General features: G+C 64.7%; 3 protein-coding genes across 3 annotated transcripts; all 3 read right to left on the bottom strand.

Moving 5' to 3' along the window:
• Positions 1-173: 173 nt before the first annotated feature.
• Positions 174-11,630, bottom strand: CHLRE_17g699700v5 (uncharacterized protein). Its single transcript, XM_043071892.1, has 6 exons — positions 11,313-11,630; positions 9,097-10,983; positions 8,717-8,898; positions 8,165-8,556; positions 7,278-7,580; positions 174-7,136 (listed from the first exon to the last, which is right to left on the bottom strand). Exons 2-6 carry the CDS (start codon positions 10,920-10,922, stop codon positions 1,722-1,724), a joined length of 8,118 nt encoding a protein of 2,705 aa, XP_042914351.1. The 5' UTR covers positions 10,923-10,983; positions 11,313-11,630; the 3' UTR covers positions 174-1,721.
• Positions 11,631-11,788: 158 nt separating this feature from the next.
• On the bottom strand, positions 11,789-14,880 carry CHLRE_17g699650v5 (uncharacterized protein). The gene is made up of 8 exons (XM_043071891.1): positions 14,614-14,880; positions 14,501-14,547; positions 14,333-14,388; positions 14,187-14,239; positions 13,272-14,085; positions 13,035-13,127; positions 12,775-12,819; positions 11,789-12,592 (listed from the first exon to the last, which is right to left on the bottom strand). The coding sequence occupies exons 5-8, from the start codon at positions 13,875-13,877 to the stop codon at positions 12,482-12,484; spliced, it is 855 nt and encodes a 284-aa protein (XP_042914350.1). The 5' UTR covers positions 13,878-14,085; positions 14,187-14,239; positions 14,333-14,388; positions 14,501-14,547; positions 14,614-14,880; the 3' UTR covers positions 11,789-12,481.
• A 49-nt stretch (positions 14,881-14,929) lies between these two features.
• On the bottom strand, positions 14,930-18,250 carry CHLRE_17g699600v5 (uncharacterized protein). The gene is made up of 7 exons (XM_001691728.2): positions 18,057-18,250; positions 17,881-17,925; positions 17,344-17,412; positions 16,851-17,205; positions 16,356-16,650; positions 15,990-16,128; positions 14,930-15,842 (listed from the first exon to the last, which is right to left on the bottom strand). Exons 1-7 carry the CDS (start codon positions 18,096-18,098, stop codon positions 15,705-15,707), a joined length of 1,083 nt encoding a protein of 360 aa, XP_001691780.1. The 5' UTR covers positions 18,099-18,250; the 3' UTR covers positions 14,930-15,704.
• Positions 18,251-18,954: the final 704 nt, after the last annotated feature.

Raw genomic sequence — 18,954 nt, 5'->3', positions numbered from 1 at the left:
GCCATGAGAAAACTTGATGTTATGTAACCCAATACTAACTCTGTCTGACCGTTGGTGGGTGGTAGGTGGCCCAGGCCAGTCCAGGTTCCCGGCACACGTCGGTAACGCGTGGCGGGCACTCCCGCCCCCCGAGCCCGCCCTGCCCGACGCAGGCACATGACTGCCTCTGTGCCTCAAACCCTGCATTACAAACGTCTCTGTAAATTCCGCGTCATGTCCCAAGGTGGAAAGCATGTCTCGGATCACGTGGCGGCAGCAAGTGCGGCACCATTCCACTTCCCCAGCGACAGGTTGGGGGGCAGCAGCACACCCTCCCCACATACTTTACCTCCCCACAGTAATGATGACGCCTAACGTCCTTGGTTGAGAGACAAGCCGCCAGGTAAACACGCGCAACACACGCACACACGGTACCGTATATGGCATGGCTGTGAGCACCCGCATTAGTTCCGCAGCACTCGTCAATGACAGCCAAGTGTCGTGCGCATTCATTTCCTTAAAAGCATCTTCGATAACAAATAGCAATTGCAACAACGCCAAGCATCCAGAGGGCCCACCTGACATCTGTCAGTTGCAGAGCCTCCGCCTGGTCCGGGAGTGTGTGGCCCCTGTTCATATCCAAACACGTCAGAACGTATTGCTTCCCAACTCAAGCTGGCAAGGTTGCTTACACTGGACAGTCGACACCCGCATTCCCAATGGCACACATACACAACCAAACATACCGTGAAGCACACGTCCTGAGCCGCCAAAACACCATGCCAAAATACCATGCCTGCTACATATCAGCTGCACATATCCTGCAATGAGCATTGTAGCGTTCGGCCCCCCACGTTCATTACCCAGGAAAGAAACCCACCCCCAACGAGTAACACGCAGGCATGCGCGTCGCGCCTAAATGATCACTCATCTGGTGTCATTCAGCCAGTTCAGAATCTCGGTAATTGATTTCAACAGAACCCTGCATCAATGAAGCAAGAGGGCCACATCGGACAGCTTCTGATGAGCCCCGCGGCAGTGCTGCTCTGGCCGTCTAGTTGCGACGCCAGCACTAATGTTCAATGACACAGGAACACCCCCATATATACGCAAGCCTCAATGTCATTCGCAGCCTCTTGTGCTGTCCTGGGTACCTGCATCTATAAGCGCAGCTGACAGCACATATGACGTCCCCCCAAGGGCAAGTGTCATCACAAATCAACCTTATCCACCAAACTTATCAAACGCAGCAGCAACATCGTCCATTCCACACAAACCGCTTGCAAAGGCATAACCTGAATGTTAGGAAGCACACCCTGTCTGTGTACAGTTAAAGGTTTGTGCCCACCAAGCACTGCACTCGTGAATGTGTACCCTATGTGCAACCATGTATGAAGAAGGAGAATACGGTAGTTGAACGCGGTATTACTTTCTTAAATGACTCACATAGTGCAAATCAAGCTGAACCTGCTGCTGGCGAAACTGATAGCGATAACAAGGAGGTGGCTGCCTAGCACACATCTTCCACCAGTATGCATGACCTACACATCACCTCCACCCTGTGGCACACCCCCAGAAGATTGCCCGGGCCTCTCGGCCAAGGACAGGCTCGTTGGTCGCCATGTGTGCTCAAAGCGGCGCTCCTCATGTACGCTGGCGTGCCCCCATGCATCCAGACGAATGCACAGCTGAAGCGCAAAAGGACGCCTGCAGCTTGGATGGCTGGACGTGCGTGTGGCATGCTAATGAGCAACAGGGCCGCCACCGGCGGGCCCGCCCCCGTGCAGCCACTGCTGGAGCACGTCGGGCTCGGGCACGAGGCGCGCGCCACGCGCACCCACAGTGGCTGAGTTCGAGAAACGGGGCTGAATGGGTGCCGGCTCGACCGCCGTGGGTCCCACAGCAGCAGCCGTGGTGGGACCCGCAGCCGGCACCCGGGCATCAAAGGCAGGGTATGCCACGCGCGCGCCGCCCAGAGCCATCCCGTTGCTGCTGACGCGCACCATCGGCCGAGAGCCAGAGGCCCCGCCGGAACCACCCGCCGCGTGGCCACTGTTGCTGACGCGCGCGCCGCTGGCGCTGAGCCTCGCGCCTCCGCTCATGCCAGCCGTTGCCATCGTGACGATCACTTGCTGCTGCTGGGGTTGCTTCTGTGCGTTCTGCTGATGCCACTGCTGCTGCAGCTGCTGCTGCTGCTGCTGCTGCTGCTGCTGCTGCTGCTGCTGCTGTTGCTGTTGCTGCTGCAGCTGCGGTTGCTGTGGCGGCGTCGGCAGCTCATCCAGGGGGTCCAACGGCCCCACATGTCGCAACGCCGCCAGCTGCATAGAGTGGTCCACCAGCCACCTCTCCAGCGCGTCCCGCGGCGTGCCCATCGGCAGACGCATCTCCTCCGCCGCCTCCACCTGCAGCTCCGCACCAGCGGCCGCAGCCACAGCCGCAGCGGCGGCAGTCTTGCCGCCGGCGGCTGGCGCCACCAGGCCGCCGCGCTGCAGCAGCGCCTCGGCGGAGGCTCGCAGCATGGCGGCGGTGAGCGGCAGGCCGCCGGCGGGCGCCGCCGGCAGGCGGTGGTAGGCAGCCACAGTGGGAGCCTTGCGTAGTTGCCGGCCGGCTGGCGGCGTCGGCGCCACGTCAGCCCTGTCCATGGACTCGACGGCGGCGTCGAGCGCGGTGGTGTCGAAGGTGGGGCCCATGCTCCGAGACTTCAGCAGCAGGGGCTGCGGCTCTGGCGGCGGCTGCGTGGACCGCTGGTTCTGTTGCTGGCTTGACTGGCGCTGCGGGCGCGGCTGCTGCAGCTGCTGCCGGGGCGGCGGCTGCTGTTGCTGCTGTTGCTGATAGGGCTGTGACCGGGGCTGCTGCTGCACCTGTTCAACTTCATGGGCACCTTCCAGTGCGATGGCGCTGTTGGACGCGGTCGCGGCGGGCCGGCTCAGGCGCGACGCGCCGACCAGGGCATGCCCCAAGCCGGCGCCAGGCGTGAGCGTTGGAAGCGACTGAGCAAGCAGGTTGGAGCGGGAAGCCGCCACATGCGTACTGCGTGCTGCCTGTGCAGGTGGCTGTGACACGGGCGGCGCAGTGCTACCGGGCAACCACTCCTGCGCGCCAGCCGGCCACGCGTCCTGCGGCTGCTGCTGGTCTAGCTGCTGCTGCAGCAGCTGTTGGAGCTCCGCGACCTCGCCTGCACGAGGGCGATGCCGATGTCGGTGGTGCTTGTGGTTGTGGTTGTGCAGGCGCCCGTGGCCGCGTGGCGAAGTTGGGCTTCGCAGCTGCGGCGACTCCACCTCCGCCTCGGCCTGCAGCGTCTCCAGCGTCACGCCTGGCAGCACCACACCGCTGCTACGCACACGCAGCAGCTCCGCCGCCAGCAGCCGCCGCGCATGATGCGACGCCAGCTCGGCGCCGCCGCTGCTGGAACTGCCGCCATCGCCAGCGTCGTCGGCCGCGGCGGGGCTGGTGCACTGGTCGGCAGCTGTGCCAGCGGCGGCTGCGCCGCCACCAACAGCGCCGGCAGGCAGGCGCAGTGCCCGCAGCGGGCGGTGCTGGGGCGGCGGGTACCAGTCGGAGACCGAGCCAGAGGCGTCGCTGGTATAGCCGGAACATCCGGACAACGCACCGACGGGCACCGCTGCGCGGAGCTGCGAGACGCGGCCGTACACCGGCGGCGGCGGGGCGCCGCGCGCCGCACCCTGAGGTGTGGACTGCGCCACAGCCACCTGCCGGCCGTGCTTCTCGCGATCATCCTCGTGCGCATACACAGCTTGGCCACCCGAGGCCCCATCGTAGGTGCCGCCGCCGCCGCCGCTGCCGACGCCGTCGTCGTAACTGCCTACGGCCGCATCGTACTCGCCGGTTGCGCTGGGCCGGTACGGCTGTACGGCGCCGCTGTCCGTCTCCTCGTCTGCCAGGACGCCGTACCTGTGCCGTACCTCGTGCTGCAGCGGCCGCGGCTGCGGGTGCTGAACCAGCACAGCAGCATCCAAGCCTGCACCCGCAGCCACACCTGCCGGCACGGCCAGGCCCCTCGGCTGTGGTAATGGCCGTGACTGAGGCGACGGCTGCAGCGCGGCTTGTTGCCCTGTGCCGGAAATGCTCCTCCGGTGCCCCTGAGGCGAGAGAGCCGCTTCGCCGCTGCTGCCTAGCGCGTTGACGCCGGCGTGAAGCGCGCCCGTCTGCGTCGCCATGCGTGTGGGCAGAGGCGGCATGCATCCAAAGGCGCCGCTGCTCGCGCCGCCGGGGCTGGTGAGCTCGTTGCCGTCCTGGCCGCCATTAAGCCCCAGCTCCGGTTTCGGCGGGGCCGCAGGCACCACCATCACAGCCTGCTGTGTAGGAACCGGGACAGCACTAGGGACTGCACCTCCCGCACTGTCCTGCCACTCCGCTGGCACTGTTGTAGGCAGCTGCCCAGCACCCGTCTGCGCTACTGCATCGCTGGTTGCGGCAGCTGCAACAGTGGCGACCTGGCGGTCCCATACGCGGCGGAAGTCGCCCTTGGGCACCGCCTGCTCTGCCCCTGCGGCGCCGCGAGGCCGCAGGGGCCCCGACTCGTCGTCTGCATCGTCGGCGGGGTCACCATGAGGCAGATAGTTGATGTGGACCAAGGTTGCACGGCGCCGGTCACCCCAAACTTTGCTGCCTTTGTTGCCGCCTCCGTCTCCGCCGGCGTCGCCGGGGGCTTCCTGAGGGGGCTCAAAGCCCCATCGCGAGCCGCCGCTGAGCCCACCAGGACCGGCGCTGTGCGGTGCCATGCCCATATCGCTGACTGCCTGGCGGCGCAATGGCTGCACCTGGCCTTCAGTGACGCTACTCTTGGCCGGCACCGCCCATTGCAGCGTGGCTGCATAGGCAGCGGCGGCCGCCGCCGCGGCCAGAGACTCCGGCGCGTGACCAGCGACGTAAAGTGGGTTCGCGTTGATGCTAATGACAGGGCCTGTGCCATGTGCGCTGGCAGCACCGCCGCCTCTGCCGCCGCCGTCGAGGCCGACGCCCTGTTGCTCACCACCACCGCCACCACGGCCGAGCTCTGCAACGCCGCCAAGGTCGCTGCGCTCGTGCTCAGCCAGCACGGGCAGCGCCAGGTCAGACTCGAAGCGCGACCGGCGCTGGGAGGCGCCACCGCCGCGCGGCGATGGCGTTGCCGCTGCTGCCGCCAGCCCGCGAGGCGAGTCCTGGCCTATGGACAGCGGCGACAAGGAATCCGTGACGGGCGCCGCAGCGTGCGTCGCCAGCACCCCCAGTGACAGTCCTAAGGAGCTGCGCGCCAAGCGGCCGGATGGAGATGGCAGCTGCATCGGCGACTGCGCCGCGGCGTGGGTGTGGGAGTGCGCGCCCGCGTGAGTGGGCGATGCTACGGCTGCAGGAGAGGCCTCTGCTGACGCGGCAGCGGCTGCGGCAGGGTCCGGAGCCGCCGCAAGGCCCGCGAACAGCGCCGCGTGCTGGGTATTGAAGTCGGTGTCTAGCCGCGGCGGCACCGGCAATGGCCCCATGGGCGGGAGCGGCAGTGGCAGTGGCAGTGGCAGCACGGCGTTCTTGCCCGAGTTCAATCGGGCCAGCGCCGCCGCCGCCGCCGCGCCCGTGTTGCCGCTGTTGCTGCTCCGGTGCTGCATGTCACCATTGGCCCCGCCGCTCGCACTGGCGGCGGTCCCAGGGCCGCTGCCGACACCACCTACGCCGGCGATGACGTTCAGCACGCTGCGCGAGACCTGCCGCGTCAGCCGGTGCACAAGCGACAGGCCCGGGACTGCGCTGCCACTGCCGCCAACGCTGGCGGCGCCACCGCTGCTGTGCGCGTGGCTGCTGCCCGCACGCGCCAACTGGCTCGACACGGACGCCGGCGCCGCGGCCGTCACGGCAACAGGTTGAAGGGCCGCCGCGGAGACCGTCACGCCGCGCCCCTCGGCACTGTGCACGCCCGCCGGCAGAGTGTCATCGCCGGGCAAAAGGTCTGCTCCGGCGAAAGGCAGGTCGGACAGCGAAGCCGCCTGCCGTGGCGCGGTGCGGCGCGTGGGCGCAGCGCTGCCTCCAACCCCCATGTCCCCGGCGCCGGTGCCAGCATCCGACGCGTCCCCGGGCGGCGGCTCACCGAACCAGCCACCCCCGATCGGGGCGGGCGTGCCAGCCGCCCCGTTGCCTCCCCGGGGGAGCGAGTTGATGCGCGCACTCGAGCGGGGGCTGGGCATTGCAGCAGGGCCGCCCGCGATTAGCGCGCCGCTCGGTTCTGGTCCCGACACCGTCGCGGCGTCCGGCGCTCCGCGCGTGCCAGACCCCGCTCCCAAGCTGCTTCGGGATCGTGCAAATGCGCCCGCAGCCGTGCCAGCGGCCACTGCAGCCGTGGCGCCGCTGCTAGCAGCTGCAAACTCCGAGCCTTGGGGTATTTCATGCAGGAATCGGCCTGCCGCGGGGTTGTCAAGATCATCAGTGACCGAACCCGCGGTGCTGCCCGCGTTTCCGCCAGGTGGCAGCGCCGCAGCAAACGCCCGTGCAGAGGAGGCCGCCTGCGGGCGCGCCACGCCGGTGGCCCTGCCAGCGGCACTTCCGCCGCCTAGCCCCACAGCTGCGCTCGCAGCGGCAGGAGCTGCGGCGACCGCGGGCCCAAACCGCGACGAGCCCACGTGCGCGTGACGCGGGTGCGGAGCCGCTGCCGACTGCCCCAGCTCATCCGTGCAACGCATCGGCGTCGGTGGCTCCACCTGCACTGCAGGTGATGGGGGCTGCGACGGCAGCTGCCGCCATCGCTCCACTGGCGTCGGCGTCGGCGAGCCCGTGCCAGTGTCCAAACCCGTGCTAATTTCCCCCGCTGCTGACCCAAGGACGGCAGAGCCCGCGGCAGCGGCAGCTGCCGCCGCTGCAGTCGCAGTTGCCGCAACAGCCGCGGTCGACGCAGCGGCGGCGGAGCTGCGGGCGTCCGAGGGCCGCGCATCGCTGTCGGTGCCCACGCCAGAGTCCGTGACGTCGGCCGAGAAGCCGCCGGTAGCTGGGTAGCCGCTGGCACTGGCGGGGTAGGCGCTGGCGGGATAGCCGCTGGCAGGGTGGCCGGAGGAGGCGGCGGCGGAAGACGCGTCGGTGGCAACCAACACACCGCCGGAGGCGAGGGCGCCGGCGCCTTGCTGCGCAACGGCACTGCGTCGGGCTCCACCACCACTGCTGTTCTTCAGTATGGGCTTCTGTAAACGTTTTGACGAGACACAGGGGCAGGGATCGGGAGTAAGGGCAAGCCTACACAAGGTCCGGCAACTGAAGATGCGCCAGAGAGGCAAGGTTGCACCCGAGGATGCCACGGGGAGGTTCCCTCCTCACGAATCCACCTGTGGCTGCAGCGCCAGCATCAGTTTGCGGCTGCTGCTGCCCCTGCTGTAGCGTCCGAGGATTGAGGCAGCCCCGGTGCCACTGCCACCGCCGCCAGCACCACTGGCAACGGAGGCCGCCCCATGCGCCACGGCAGGGCCTCCTGCCTTCACCGCCGACGACGACTGACTGGTGTTGCGGCTGCTACTGCTACGCAGCAGTGCCCCCAGCCGCGTGCTACTGCGGACCATCAGCGTGTCGGATAGCGCGTGCGACAGGCGGCGGCTGAGGGACCGGGACTTGCGCCGGCCCGGCTGCCCAACCTGTGAGGCAAGGGGGGGTAGCCATCCATGGGATGGTGTGTATCAAATATGAAGTGAAGTGCCGACGTCCAGAGGTACAGCGGGCACACGCGACGCATTCCATACCGTTGTTTCGCCAGCGGCAGGCTGCTGGTTCCCCCGTGTTTCCGTGGCGGCTAACGCTAAAATACTAAGTTCCTATTGAAAGCAGGTAGTCTGGAGTAGTAGTGGTGATAAGTAAGGCTCGTTGGTAAAGAAGCTGAGTGCATGCGTCTAGGTGGCTAGCTTAGCTGCTGCGGCGCGAAACCGGGACCCCGCGAACTCACCTAATCGCTCAGCAATGCAAGCCACGCCAGAGCCGCGCGCGCAGGGGGAAGCACACACAGGAAATGGGCGAGCGGCAGTAAGGCGTGGCGGACTCAAACGGCAAACAGGCGGCACAGACATACAAGCAAACGTGCAATGAGGGGGTGCATGAGGCCAGGTAAGGTCATAGGGCATTGTTGGGCTTCATGACAAGGCGGGTTCAGGCAAAGTGCCCTGCTCGTACGACTGCATGCACGCCCGGTAACTCAAACGGTTTCCCGACTTTGAAGGCGACTTACTTCATGATAGTCAGTCGTCATGGTGCGGGCGCTCGGCGACTTGAAGCAAGCAAAACACGCCGCGAACCAGCCTCCACCGCCTCTCTCATGGCTGCTGCGCCCGTCATCCACATCACTGCCGCCTCCGCCCTCGCCACCGCCCGTCCCAGCTCCACTGGCACCGCTCATAGTGCGTGCATCGTCGCCGTCCTCCGCGCAGCGCCCCATGCCGCCGCCCACGACAAGACCGGGCGAGCCGGTGGCGCCGCCAGCGTTGCTGTGGGCGGCATGCGCACTGGGGCCTGCACAGCCCAGAAGCACCAGCTTCGCCAGACTGCCGCTGCCCGCAGCGCCCACAGGGTGACCAGCGTGAGAGGCGCGTTGGAAGCCGTGGCCATAGCTGCCGGCCGAGCCTGCACATACGGTACCGTTGAACAGAAGTTACAGCAAAATACCACATTGTGGCTGTTGGTGGCGCATGCTAGGTGGCCATCATCGGGGCCCCGAAGCACGGCCCGTGTCCGTCGCAAACAGTAGCAGGCCGCACCCGCCAGCGCTGGTGCGCGCACGCACCTCGCTCGCTGCTGGGCTGGCGTGTGACCGTGCCACCGCCTCCGCCTCCGCCGCCCGCCGCGGCGCTGCTAGTGCTGGCATGCCCCGTGCCCAGCACGCCGCTGAGGCCAGCCAGCATGCGCACGCCGGTGACCGCGCCGCTGAGCGCACCGCTGGCAGCAGCACTCGGAGGTCCGCCGGCGCTGCGATAAGGAAAAGCGGCAATGACAGCATGTGAAAGGTCGGTGCGTACCAAACAGCTTGACATTGCCTGAATGGACACGTCGGTCACGTGAACAATTCATGTGCACTCATCCATCGCGCACAACGCTTTGACTCAAACACCTGTCGCACGCCACACGCACATGTGCAGGCACACAGAAAGGCGCCCGCAGGCTTACCCACTGAACGGGGTCGGCAGCGGCAGTGACGCCGAGCCGCTGAGCCCTCCTCCACCGCCGCCGCCGCTCATGGCCACAGGGCCTCTCGTAATACCTGAGCCCTGCCGTAGCAGCGATGGCCCGCGCATGCTTGCACCAGGCGCGCCGCTAATGGCGCTTGCGGTCCGGCTGTTGACCACACTGCTACTTGCGAGGGGGCTGTACTGCCCCTGTCCATGCATGCCGGGACCCTGCGGCGACAGCCCACCCAGGCTTGCCAGAGCCCCGCCTGCACCTGCGCCACCCATGCCCGATGCGGCTGCGGTGCCCAGTATGGAGTACGCAGGCGTCTTGACGCCCTGGGAGCCCGGCAGCAGCGAGGAGGAGACACGCGTGGCAGCAGACACGCCGGAAATGCCGCCGGCTGAGCCCGCCGAGCCCGTGCGCGACACCGCGTTGCTGCCACCACTGGCCGCGCTGAGCTGCAGCCGCGCAACTGCCGGGTGCGCCACGGCGCCAGCCGTGTTCAAGGCCGCTGCGGCCGCAGCAGCGGCCCCCAGCGCCGCCGCGGCGGCGGCGGCTCCGCCGCCGGCACCTGCCGGCATGCGCACGGAGTGGGTGGGCATCAGTGCGGCGATGCGGCCGCCGCCGCCTGGGTCCGAGGCACGGGCGACGGCGGAGCTGCCGGCGGTGGCTGCGCCCAGTCGCTTGCTGGAGACGGCACCCGGCGCGCCGGGGGGCGGCCGTAGCGGCGAGTCCACCAGCAACGCCAGCTGCGTGGCCGGCCTGATGTGGGTCACGTGGGGGTCATTGGGGTCGAGGCCCCGCCCCGCGCTGCCCATGCCACCGATGCGACCGTCCGGTCCACTGCCGCCGCCGCCGGCACTGCTGCCGCCGCCGGCCACCGGCCCACCGGCCGCCGTGCCGTGCCCGCCGTGCCCCGCGCTGGAGGCACCCGCGCCGCCAGCCCCAGCGCCACCGGCGCCCGGTCCGGCGCCGCCGTTGTGGGAAGACATGGCGCGCTGATATTGCGCGAGCGTGGTGCGCGGCATGGGCTCCAGCCGACCGCCGCCATAGCCGCTAGCGCTGATGCGCGCGCCACCGCCGCCGCCACCGCCGCCACCGGGCCCGCCGGGGCTGCCGTCCTCTCCGCTGCCGCCGCCGCCACTGCCACCGACGTGGTGTATGTGCGGGAAGCCTGCAGGTCCCAGGCTGACGGTGCCGCGAAGGGACCTGCCGGAGCCCTTGCGCGCAAGCATGTGGCCGATGTGCGGTATCGCCGCCGCTTGGCCCGCCGGCACGGGGCCTCCCGGCTGACCCACATGACCCACATGGCCTGCCGCCTGAAGGCCCGCAGCGCCGCCGTACTGGGATTGCGCGGGCGACGTGCGCGCGCCGGGCTGCGGCGGCTGCGGCGGCTGCCCCATCCCCGCTTGCGAATAGGATGGTCCGTAGTGCTGTTGCAGGCTAGCAACGCCCGTCGAGCTGCGACGGCCCTGCGGCTGCGACAGCTGCGGTACGGCTAGAGGCGCGCCCGGTGGCGCGGCCACGGGCGCGCTGGTTGCGAGACCGCTGCTGTCTGCGTGCACGTACGGTGCGGAAGCGGCGGGCGAGGGCAGCAGCGAGTGGGGCCAGTGCGGTGAGCGCCGCTCCCCCCGCTCAAGCGACGAGGCCGCAGGAGAGGGTAGGAGCGGCGGAGAGCGCCGCTCCGCCCCAAAGGCGCCGCCGCTGTGGTCGGTGGGGGATGGGGCCGCGGCCGGCGGGCCTCGGGCCGCTGCTGCCCCAGGCGGCCGGCTGGGCGCGGCGCTCAACCCCCGGACGTGGCGTGCGGTGTCGGAGGGCTCCATCCTCTCCTCTTGGCCCCTCAGCACCGTGAGGTCCCGTCTGTCAGCTTCCCATGCATGCTAACTGCAGGATTCAGGTGGAAGGCGCGACAGGGCGCTTTGGTGAGGAGGTTGGCAAGCTTGACAAGGCCCAGTCACGGAGCGAAACGGGGCAGCTTCCCAGACGCCCGCGGACCAGCCCTGAACACTCGATCGATTGACTCAAGCTGATATCGAACGTGACACTGTCAGTGTGTTGCTAGTTCACAGTTGGAAACACAGCTCTGGTGTGACGTGACCGGGACGGTGAAATGTCAGCTTTGACGTCCAAATCTCTGAGAGCGTCAGATAGGATATACCAAGCTAACACGTGTTGTTAGTTTCACTAGCAGCTGAACTCTGCCGCACATTCACCTGTTTCTCTCCGAGGAGCTCCTTGTGGGCTAAGCCGTCCACAATGATGAGGCAACTTTCTATAGTCGTGCCATATTTGGTAGACTTGCCGGTGGCTATGCGAGCGGTCTCAAGTGTCGAAAGCGTGCCATTCTGCCGCGCGCTTGCCTCTAAGGCTTTCTGCAGTTAATCGCTGCTATAAATTACTCGAATTTGCAATTTGATACGGGGGAGGCTGCCACCGAAGCGCTTCGCTACCGTAGCTGCAAGTCGGCCTTGCAGGCGCAACTAGCGTCTGGTAATTAGAGCGATGCAGCCCTGTCAACTTTTGTTATTTACTACAAGAACAGCCTCGGTGGCGAGTGGTGAGGCTGAGGCTCCTAGTCCTAACCGCCCTGCCAATTGGCGCGAAGGTTTCCACGTGTTTCCACAGGTTTCATGCCTGTGGCACCCAGGGACTCCCCTCAACTTTCGAGTCTCCAGGTGGTGGACACGCCGAGATCTGGAGCACCAAGTTAATGCAAGGGTACTCATCATCAGGGCAGGACGTGTCCGGTGAGCCGGCCAGGCCAGCAAGTCTGTGCCAAGACTGCCAATGGGCATTCTAGGGCCTTGCTGGGCCTTGCTGGGCCTTGACAACGCCCGGCGGACAGGCTCAATGCTCAAGACTGACGACGACCAAAGAATGCTTTACTAAATACCAACAAGTCCGTCCTGGGACAAGAATGGACCCCGCAGCCTCGTAAGCCGCGCAGCCGGCACGCCAATAAGTACCTCGGATCTGAAGTTTAACGCCCGCCCATATGTGTGCAATGTCATGCATTTGATGTTGCTTGCATACACCCGCACGGGGGGACACCTTGCACTACTTTACCACCGGCGAGCCCCGCACAAGTTGTCAATCGCCATCATAGTGCTGTCGCGCCCTATGATAGGACAATGAACGTTTCGTGTGCCTGACGGCGACTCGCACTGGTAGTATAAATGGCAGCTGAAACGACGCGCAACTAAGCGAGGTTCAAGTGAAACATGTCGTAACATGTGCCCATTCCACACGCTGGCGGGCGGCGTCGCGTCACGGCATGAAGTTATGGCACGCCACAGGGAATGCCCGAAACACCAGCCGCAGCTCCTGAAGGTGTCCTTCCATAGCACCTCATCAGACTCCTGCTAGTGCGCTCCACCCCAACCTAGCTCCCAAAGCGCTGCTCAGTGCGCAGGTACTTGGCAAGCGCGCCATCGACCTTGCTCCGGCAAAGCTGCGCCGCGGGCCCGATGTGCAAAATCTCGGAGGTTGCCACCTGCGCGGGGTTGAACAGCATGAAGGAAGGGTGAAGCATTGATTTTCGCGCGGTGAAGGTGGTCTTGTATGGCCGGATACAGCGTCAGCTCATTACGGCCCCAAACCACTGACTTGATGCAAGTCTACGCTGGTGCCAACGGCGCAGCAACGAGCACGTGAGGCGACAGGTCGGAAACGCACCTGGAAGGGCGGATAGCCCGCAAGCGTCAGGGCTGGGCCTACCACCTGTTTCGTCACAAGCGGTTCGGAGCAGTCAGTATTGTCAACGGCCCATGCCCCTACGGAGCCATGGAACTGGATTTCCACAGGTACAGCGCTTCTTTTCCGACCCATATGCCAGACACCCACAAGTGGTGCTCGTGCCAGGCCATCCACTGCCCAACCCATTGATATTCCTTCATCCCTTCCATCACACCGCTGTGCATGCTGCATGCACTCACCAGCACCAGCTCCGGCTGTACCAGTACCTCGTTGCCCGCCAGCTGCTGCAGCTGTCCACGCATCCGCGCCAGACCCTCGCGGTAGGGGCCTCCCTGTCGCATCAACAGGAAGGCATGATACATGCCGCAGGTGTAAGCCGGTAACCGATGACCTTTAGGCCAAGGTAGCCGAGCCGCAGATGGCAAAGCCACGCACGTGTTTGGCCAGACACCCTAGCAATGTATCAACGCACGCACCTGCAGTGGCAGCACCTCGCCGCATCCAGCGCACCGACCGCCACTCCGGGCCGCCTCCAGCACTGGAGAGTAGGCATCCGCCGCCGAAAGCACCCGCACCCGCACTTGGGTCATATTACCAACGCTCGGCTCAAGCGCATCCGATCTCCGCAAGCCGTTCGCCCCACCGCAGCCATCTGCAATATGTGATGCCTGACCCTGATGGCCCAGGTGGCTCCTGGATGCATGCCGCTCCTGTTGCGCGCCCGCTGAAGGGCCAAACGCTGCTGGTGAACTCCCCACCGTCACAGCATCAGCTGCCGCCGCCAGTACTGCGTCATCGCCTGCAGCGGACACCGCCAGAAGGGGGCGGGCGGCTCCCGCGTCTGGTGAGTCGACCATTCGCCCACTGGCGCTGGCGCCCACCGGCCGGCTCTGCCGGACGGCCTGAACCGACTGGCTGCAGCTGTTGCTGGGCGCCCCAGCCTCCCTTACTGTAGCATCGCGATCAATGACAGCCACAGACCGCGGCGCACGAGGCCCCCGCAGACCGCCGCAGGTGCACAGCCCCTCGCTACACCTCAACGGCGCAGCGGGCCCGAAGCTTGGAACAGTTAGGTCTTCCATGCTGACGGCTGCGTTCACTCCCCGCTCTGCCTGCCTAGCACGGCCCCCGCCACTTGGATCGGCCCCAGGCAGCAGCTGCTGACCCACATCAGAAGCGCCAGCAGCCCCGAGCGCTTCCGCGAGCAGACCCTGTGTTTTGCCGCTGCCGAGCCGCGCGGTCGTTGGAACCTCCTTCAGCTGTGCTGTTCCTCTACCCTCCGCCTGTTCCCTGTCAGCCGGTGATCAGGCAAAGGTTGCAGGCAAGTGTTAAGCAAGTTGAGGCTCGGTCCGATGCACGCCAGGGCGAGCGCGGTGTGGTTAGATGCTTACCCGCATGCGCCGCAGAGCAGATTAACTGCGGCAGGGTCCCGGCTCCAGCCCACCTGCAGTGACACGGACCAGTACAATGTCAGGACGCGTCTAGTAGTTGCCCACACTAAGAAGACCTCTCAGGCACTCAAGTGTGATTATCTTACCTCAACGCTGCACTGTAAAGCGCGTCGGAGCTCCTCCGCATGAGCCTTGAGCCCGCCTAGGCCGTCGCGAGGGGAATACAGAGGTACAGGCACGCCCGCAGGTCAAAGCTTTGTGGTAGAGCCCACATCCTGTGCACTCGCGAGGCAATCCCATCGTCCTAGACTCACCAGACGGATCATACACTATGAAATCCCTCAACTCCTCCTGTGCGCACCTGCAATTCAGCAACGGAAACAGTTCTGGCACCTCAGCATGACAACAGCAACCTTGCATAACAAACCATTTTAGGATGTCTGATATTTGCTTGGCAGCTCCCTCGTCCACTGCCGCCTCGGCCCACACGAGTGCGATTGCGCGCGGCTGCGGTGGCCGGGTGCCTTTGTATGGCTGCTCTGATGCCCGATGCTGATTTCGGCCAAACAGGAAAAATGCCAAAGCGGCAAATTGCTCTATGAGTGAGATAAGGGCATGAGCGAGCCAGGACATCAGTGTCATAATTGCAAACTAACAGGAAACATCGTCAGCGTCCCTGATAAGCGAAATTATGATAATGGGTGGTGTAGGCAAAGCTGTGGCTCTTTGGAGAGGGGGACGGGAAGCATTGTGTTTTACACGGTCGCCTCCGGGTACTCCCTGGATGCACCCCGTGTCCATGCACTGCTTTCCCAATTCCAGGCAAACCAGTCTGTCTGCAGCCACACCTCGGCCGCAAGCGCTCTCTTTCAAGGTCCTTAGCAAGCTTAACTGCCTGGGACTACCAGTCGACGAGCATAAGCGCATGGTGACCATGCACGGCCACGCCCAGTAAGAAGTGTCCTTCATACGTTCAAGTGCCAATTCACGCATGTACATCAATCTCACGAAACCCCCAGCACGTCAGGACACCATAACGCCACAATACGAAAGAGCACGCCGCGAACATCAACGCCGCCCTTCCGCTAGTTGCCTTTCGACCGCCGAGCCGTCTCCGCGGGCAGCGCTCAAACCGAGGTCCCAAAGGCACGCGTGGCCCGCACAAAACTGACGACAAAACAATTCCATCGACACCAACAATCGTGCACCATCACGCATCAAAACACAGCCGGACACGCGCCTGGCTTGGCTCAAACCTTCACAGCCAGGCGCCCGTCATCAGCCCCAAAACGCAGCGAAGCCAGCCCGGCCACTTGTAAAGGCCCCAACTCTTTCAGCAACTTGCAAGGTGTTTAGTCTGAACCAAAGTCGCTTGACATCCCAAGCCAGATCGCCGTAGTACGGTATGCCACCGCTCCCACTCCAGCCAGCTTATGCGACCGCTCCCACTGCAGCCAGATGTCACTCCTGCACCTCGCTCTCGCCCAGCCGCCTACACGTTTCCCCGCGCCTCACGCCTCATGCCGCCTGCATGGCGGGCAGCGACTCCTCTACCAGTTGGCTGGATCCCAGGCAGATCTTGGAGCGGTCGTTGGGCGTGCGCACTACGACGTCCAGCACACTGCACTGACCCGTGGTGCTGCTGCCGCCGGCGGCCTGCATGTTGGTGGCGGCGGTCAGCGGCGGCGGCAGTCAGTATTTTGGAATATGATGGCGGAGGCAGAGGCGGAGGCCAGGCGGTGTGCACAACCACCCTGCAACAGCAGTCCGCAGCCTTGTGTGTCGGGGTAGACACGCACCCACCTCGATCACAAAAGCGAGCGGTGCACACTCGAAGAGCAACCGCAGCTTGGCCGGCGCCTTCTCCGAGCAGGGGTTGCAGAAGACGCCGCTGCCCTTGGCTATCGTGTGGTGCACGTCCGGCACCATGCCGCCCGTGTACCTGCCCGCAACAACGACGAGAAGGCGCTCGTGCACCGGCCAGGACTTCCACGTGTGTCAGACTTGTGCGCGGCGCCCGCTCACTCCCTGTACGCGTGCTGCATACTAGCCACCCCGGAGCACCGCCCCTTGTCTACTAGCGCCGGCCCGCGTGCCCTGTTAGGCTCCCAAAGACTGGGGTTAGCTTGCTTGAACCCTCCCTCCCAGCCCACGCGCGCATGCACGCACCGCAGCGTGAACGCCTCTTCGATCCACTTCTGCAGGAGCGCCGCATACTCGGCGTTCTGAGCCGCCGCGCGCATGTTGGCGGGCGCGTAGGTGCGGCTGACGGGCTGGATGTGCACCCCGCTGCGCAGCAGGCGCCAGCTGCCGTCCGCCTGGAGCAAGAACTCCTGAACCTCGTGGCTATCCGCCAGCCGCGCTGCACTGCAGCACAGGCTGCCGGTGGCGCCACCACTGCTGCCGCCGTTGCCACTGGTAGAGGCGGCCGGCGCCTCGGCCGCGGCGTCGCTGCCGCCGTTGGCTGCAAGGGGACCAGCACAGCATAATGCAAAGGCCACAGCATGAGCATTTGCGCTGTGCGTCCACGGTGATACGCAGCACCATCTGGCCTTGGCGCCGTGTGGCACTCATGGAAAGCGCACAGCCGGGATATCACACCATCCAAGGCGCCCGGCATGTACGCATTTAACCCCCTCGCTGGCATGCCACCGCTGCACCCACCTGCAGCGTGCGCCTCTGTCCCCGCCGCTGCCTCCGCCCCCGACGCTTGCGCTGCTGCCTCGGCCCGCGGCCGCGCCCACACGAGTATCGTCTGCGGGCCGTACACCGCATACGCCGCTGCAGCCTGGTCTCGCCCTTGCCGGCCGACCGGCGTGCCACCTGGCCAAACGCCAAAGATGGTGCCTACCGCGAAGTTGGCGCCCATAATGCTGCTGCCGTCCAGCGGGTCAAACACCACCGTGTAGCCCTGGCCGGGCAACGCCTTTATTTCGGGCTGCTCTTCGCTGCCCGCGCCCTGCACCGCTGAGCAGCTGGCCAAGCGCTCAAAGATGAGCCGGTCCACTTGGACATCGACCTGCAAAGTGCGAACGTGAAGTTGAGTACCGGGCCTGCGTCAGGGCGTCAGGCAGGGGTGCGCTGCCGCACCCAGAACCGAGCCCTGTGTGATGTGCCTGTGCCACTAACTGGCCATTGGTGTTCTTTGCTTGCTTACGTCCAGCTGGTTGTCGCCGAAGGCATTCGACGTGCCGCTGTACCCGGATCCAGCAGACCGAAGCACCGTCTGCGCAGAGAGGGGTTCAGTAGGGGACCATGCTCTCATTTCAGGTGCAGCCGCATCCTGTTGATGATTGGCTGTGGCAGTAGCCGCAGCGTGTAGGAAGTCAACACACTACCCACACAGGCACCCGACATCCCAAGCAGGTGGGTGGTGGGCGCAGGGGTGGTCACAAACGAGAACGTGGACAGTTGCCCTGCACCGGCCCCGCGCGACAATAAGTTGCTCTGGAATGAATGTACTGTAGCGCGATAGCCGACGCACATCGAAGACGACGATGTCAGCGGTGGACAGAGCCAAATGTCAACTAGTCCCTTTACTTTCTGGTGTCATAGTAGGAGCTATGGTCATAAAGGCACGGAGGGAGACATAGGGCACCGATCGGCCGCTTCTTGAGGCGAAGTCAGTTTCCCAAAGCCCTACACGCGACATCCCCCCACGTCCGCAAGGGACGTGGTAACAGCGCTAGCTCACCGATATCTCTGAAACCACAGACGCAATGCAGTTGAGCACCGCGGCCTGCGTAGGGCGACAAATGAACGAAAAAGCCGTCGGACGGCGCCTGATAGCGCGCAGTCTTTGCAGCCCGCTCCTCAGCCCCCGATGTAGTCAGATGCACTTTCAGTCCTGGGCTTATGATTATTACCTACCAACTCGGGCTTTAAGTGCTTTAGGTGCTGTGCGTCCATCATCAGCACCGCCTCCCCAGGCTAAGCACGGCAGTCAAGCCTTATCCGCCAGCAGTATGTGTCACGAGTCCTAACTCGAAATCACCAGAGCTGCGCACCGTCAAAAAATCTTTGGTCTTGACTGTCTTTCCAGTTTCCGCAAACGTTCAGTATTGAGCACAGGAATGACTCACGCTAAAATCTCTTAGTTCATGAAATGTCTAGTACGTCCCGCTTTCAGCCCGAACAAGTCCGCCGCTCCGGCCCCATCTCAGACTGGCACGGCACGGCACCGGACTCCGCGACCCCGCCGCGGACCACAAAAATGTCGTACCCATCTCCCTACATTTTCTACATGCCGTCATGTCTACTGCAACTTAGTTTGTAGTCTAACTGCTTGGGGTTACGGATGCGACAGGGCAACTGCTTGGGGTCATACATCAGGGCGGGATCAGTAGAGTGCCGGGCAACCCTTATGCCGGGCCAGCGGTTTGGCAAGGGATGAGATATGCATGGAAACCTGTTAGGGTGTCCGTTACAAACGGCAGGCATTGCCGGGCTAAGGCTTGCCATTGGCAGCGGGCACCCTACCAGAGGGAGCATGACCATTTACATGGCGGCGCTGCTCATGCTTACGCTTTTCTTTTTGCTTGTGCTAGCTTACTGGCCTTGGCTCTACAACGTCATGTTCGCTTGTGCGTGTTGCATTTTCCAAGCACGTCATTTATATGGAGGTTTGGTCATCCGGTGGTCAAGTGTTTTCGGGGTCACGCACGCCAATCTCTCAAACATGCCGACATTGAGCCACGTCACAACTAGCGAACATAGCTAGGCAGTAGCGTTGGAGCAAGCTTCTGGGAGGCCGCCGCCGGATCGCCAG

This window comes from Chlamydomonas reinhardtii, chromosome 17, assembly GCF_000002595.2.
Source record: "Chlamydomonas reinhardtii strain CC-503 cw92 mt+ chromosome 17, whole genome shotgun sequence".
NCBI classification, from domain to species: Eukaryota; Viridiplantae; Chlorophyta; class Chlorophyceae; order Chlamydomonadales; family Chlamydomonadaceae; genus Chlamydomonas; species Chlamydomonas reinhardtii.
The sequence above is the reverse complement of the archived record's forward strand: the minus strand, read 5'-3'. Positions and strand labels throughout refer to the sequence as shown.

Bases quoted from the DNA above. Each gene is read 5' to 3' on its own strand.
- CHLRE_17g699650v5 (XM_043071891.1), bottom strand. From the start codon at position 13,877: ATGGAAGACCTAACTGTTCCAAGCTTCGGGCCCGCTGCGCCGTTGAGG. The intron at 13,128-13,271 runs GTGCGTGCGTTG...TTGATGCGACAG, and splicing joins GCGAGGTGCTGCCACTGCAG to GGAGGCCCCTACCGCGAGGG. The intron at 12,820-13,034 runs GTGAGTGCATGC...GTGACGAAACAG, and splicing joins TACAGCCGGAGCTGGTGCTG to GTGGTAGGCCCAGCCCTGAC.
- CHLRE_17g699600v5 (XM_001691728.2), bottom strand. From the start codon at position 18,098: ATGATGGACGCACAGCACCTAAAGCACTTAAAGCCCGAGTTG. The intron at 16,651-16,850 runs GTGGGTGCAGCG...GTCCCCTTGCAG, and splicing joins GACAGAGGCGCACGCTGCAG to CCAACGGCGGCAGCGACGCC. The intron at 16,129-16,355 runs GTGCGTGCATGC...TGTTGCGGGCAG, and splicing joins GAAGAGGCGTTCACGCTGCG to GTACACGGGCGGCATGGTGC.
- CHLRE_17g699700v5 (XM_043071892.1), bottom strand. From the start codon at position 10,922: ATGGAGCCCTCCGACACCGCACGCCACGTCCGGGGGTTGAGCGCCGCG. The intron at 8,899-9,096 runs GTAAGCCTGCGG...TCCTTATCGCAG, and splicing joins CTGCCGACCCCGTTCAGTGG to CGCCGGCGGACCTCCGAGTG. The intron at 7,137-7,277 runs GTGGATTCGTGA...AAACGTTTACAG, and splicing joins TGCTGGCGCTGCAGCCACAG to AAGCCCATACTGAAGAACAG.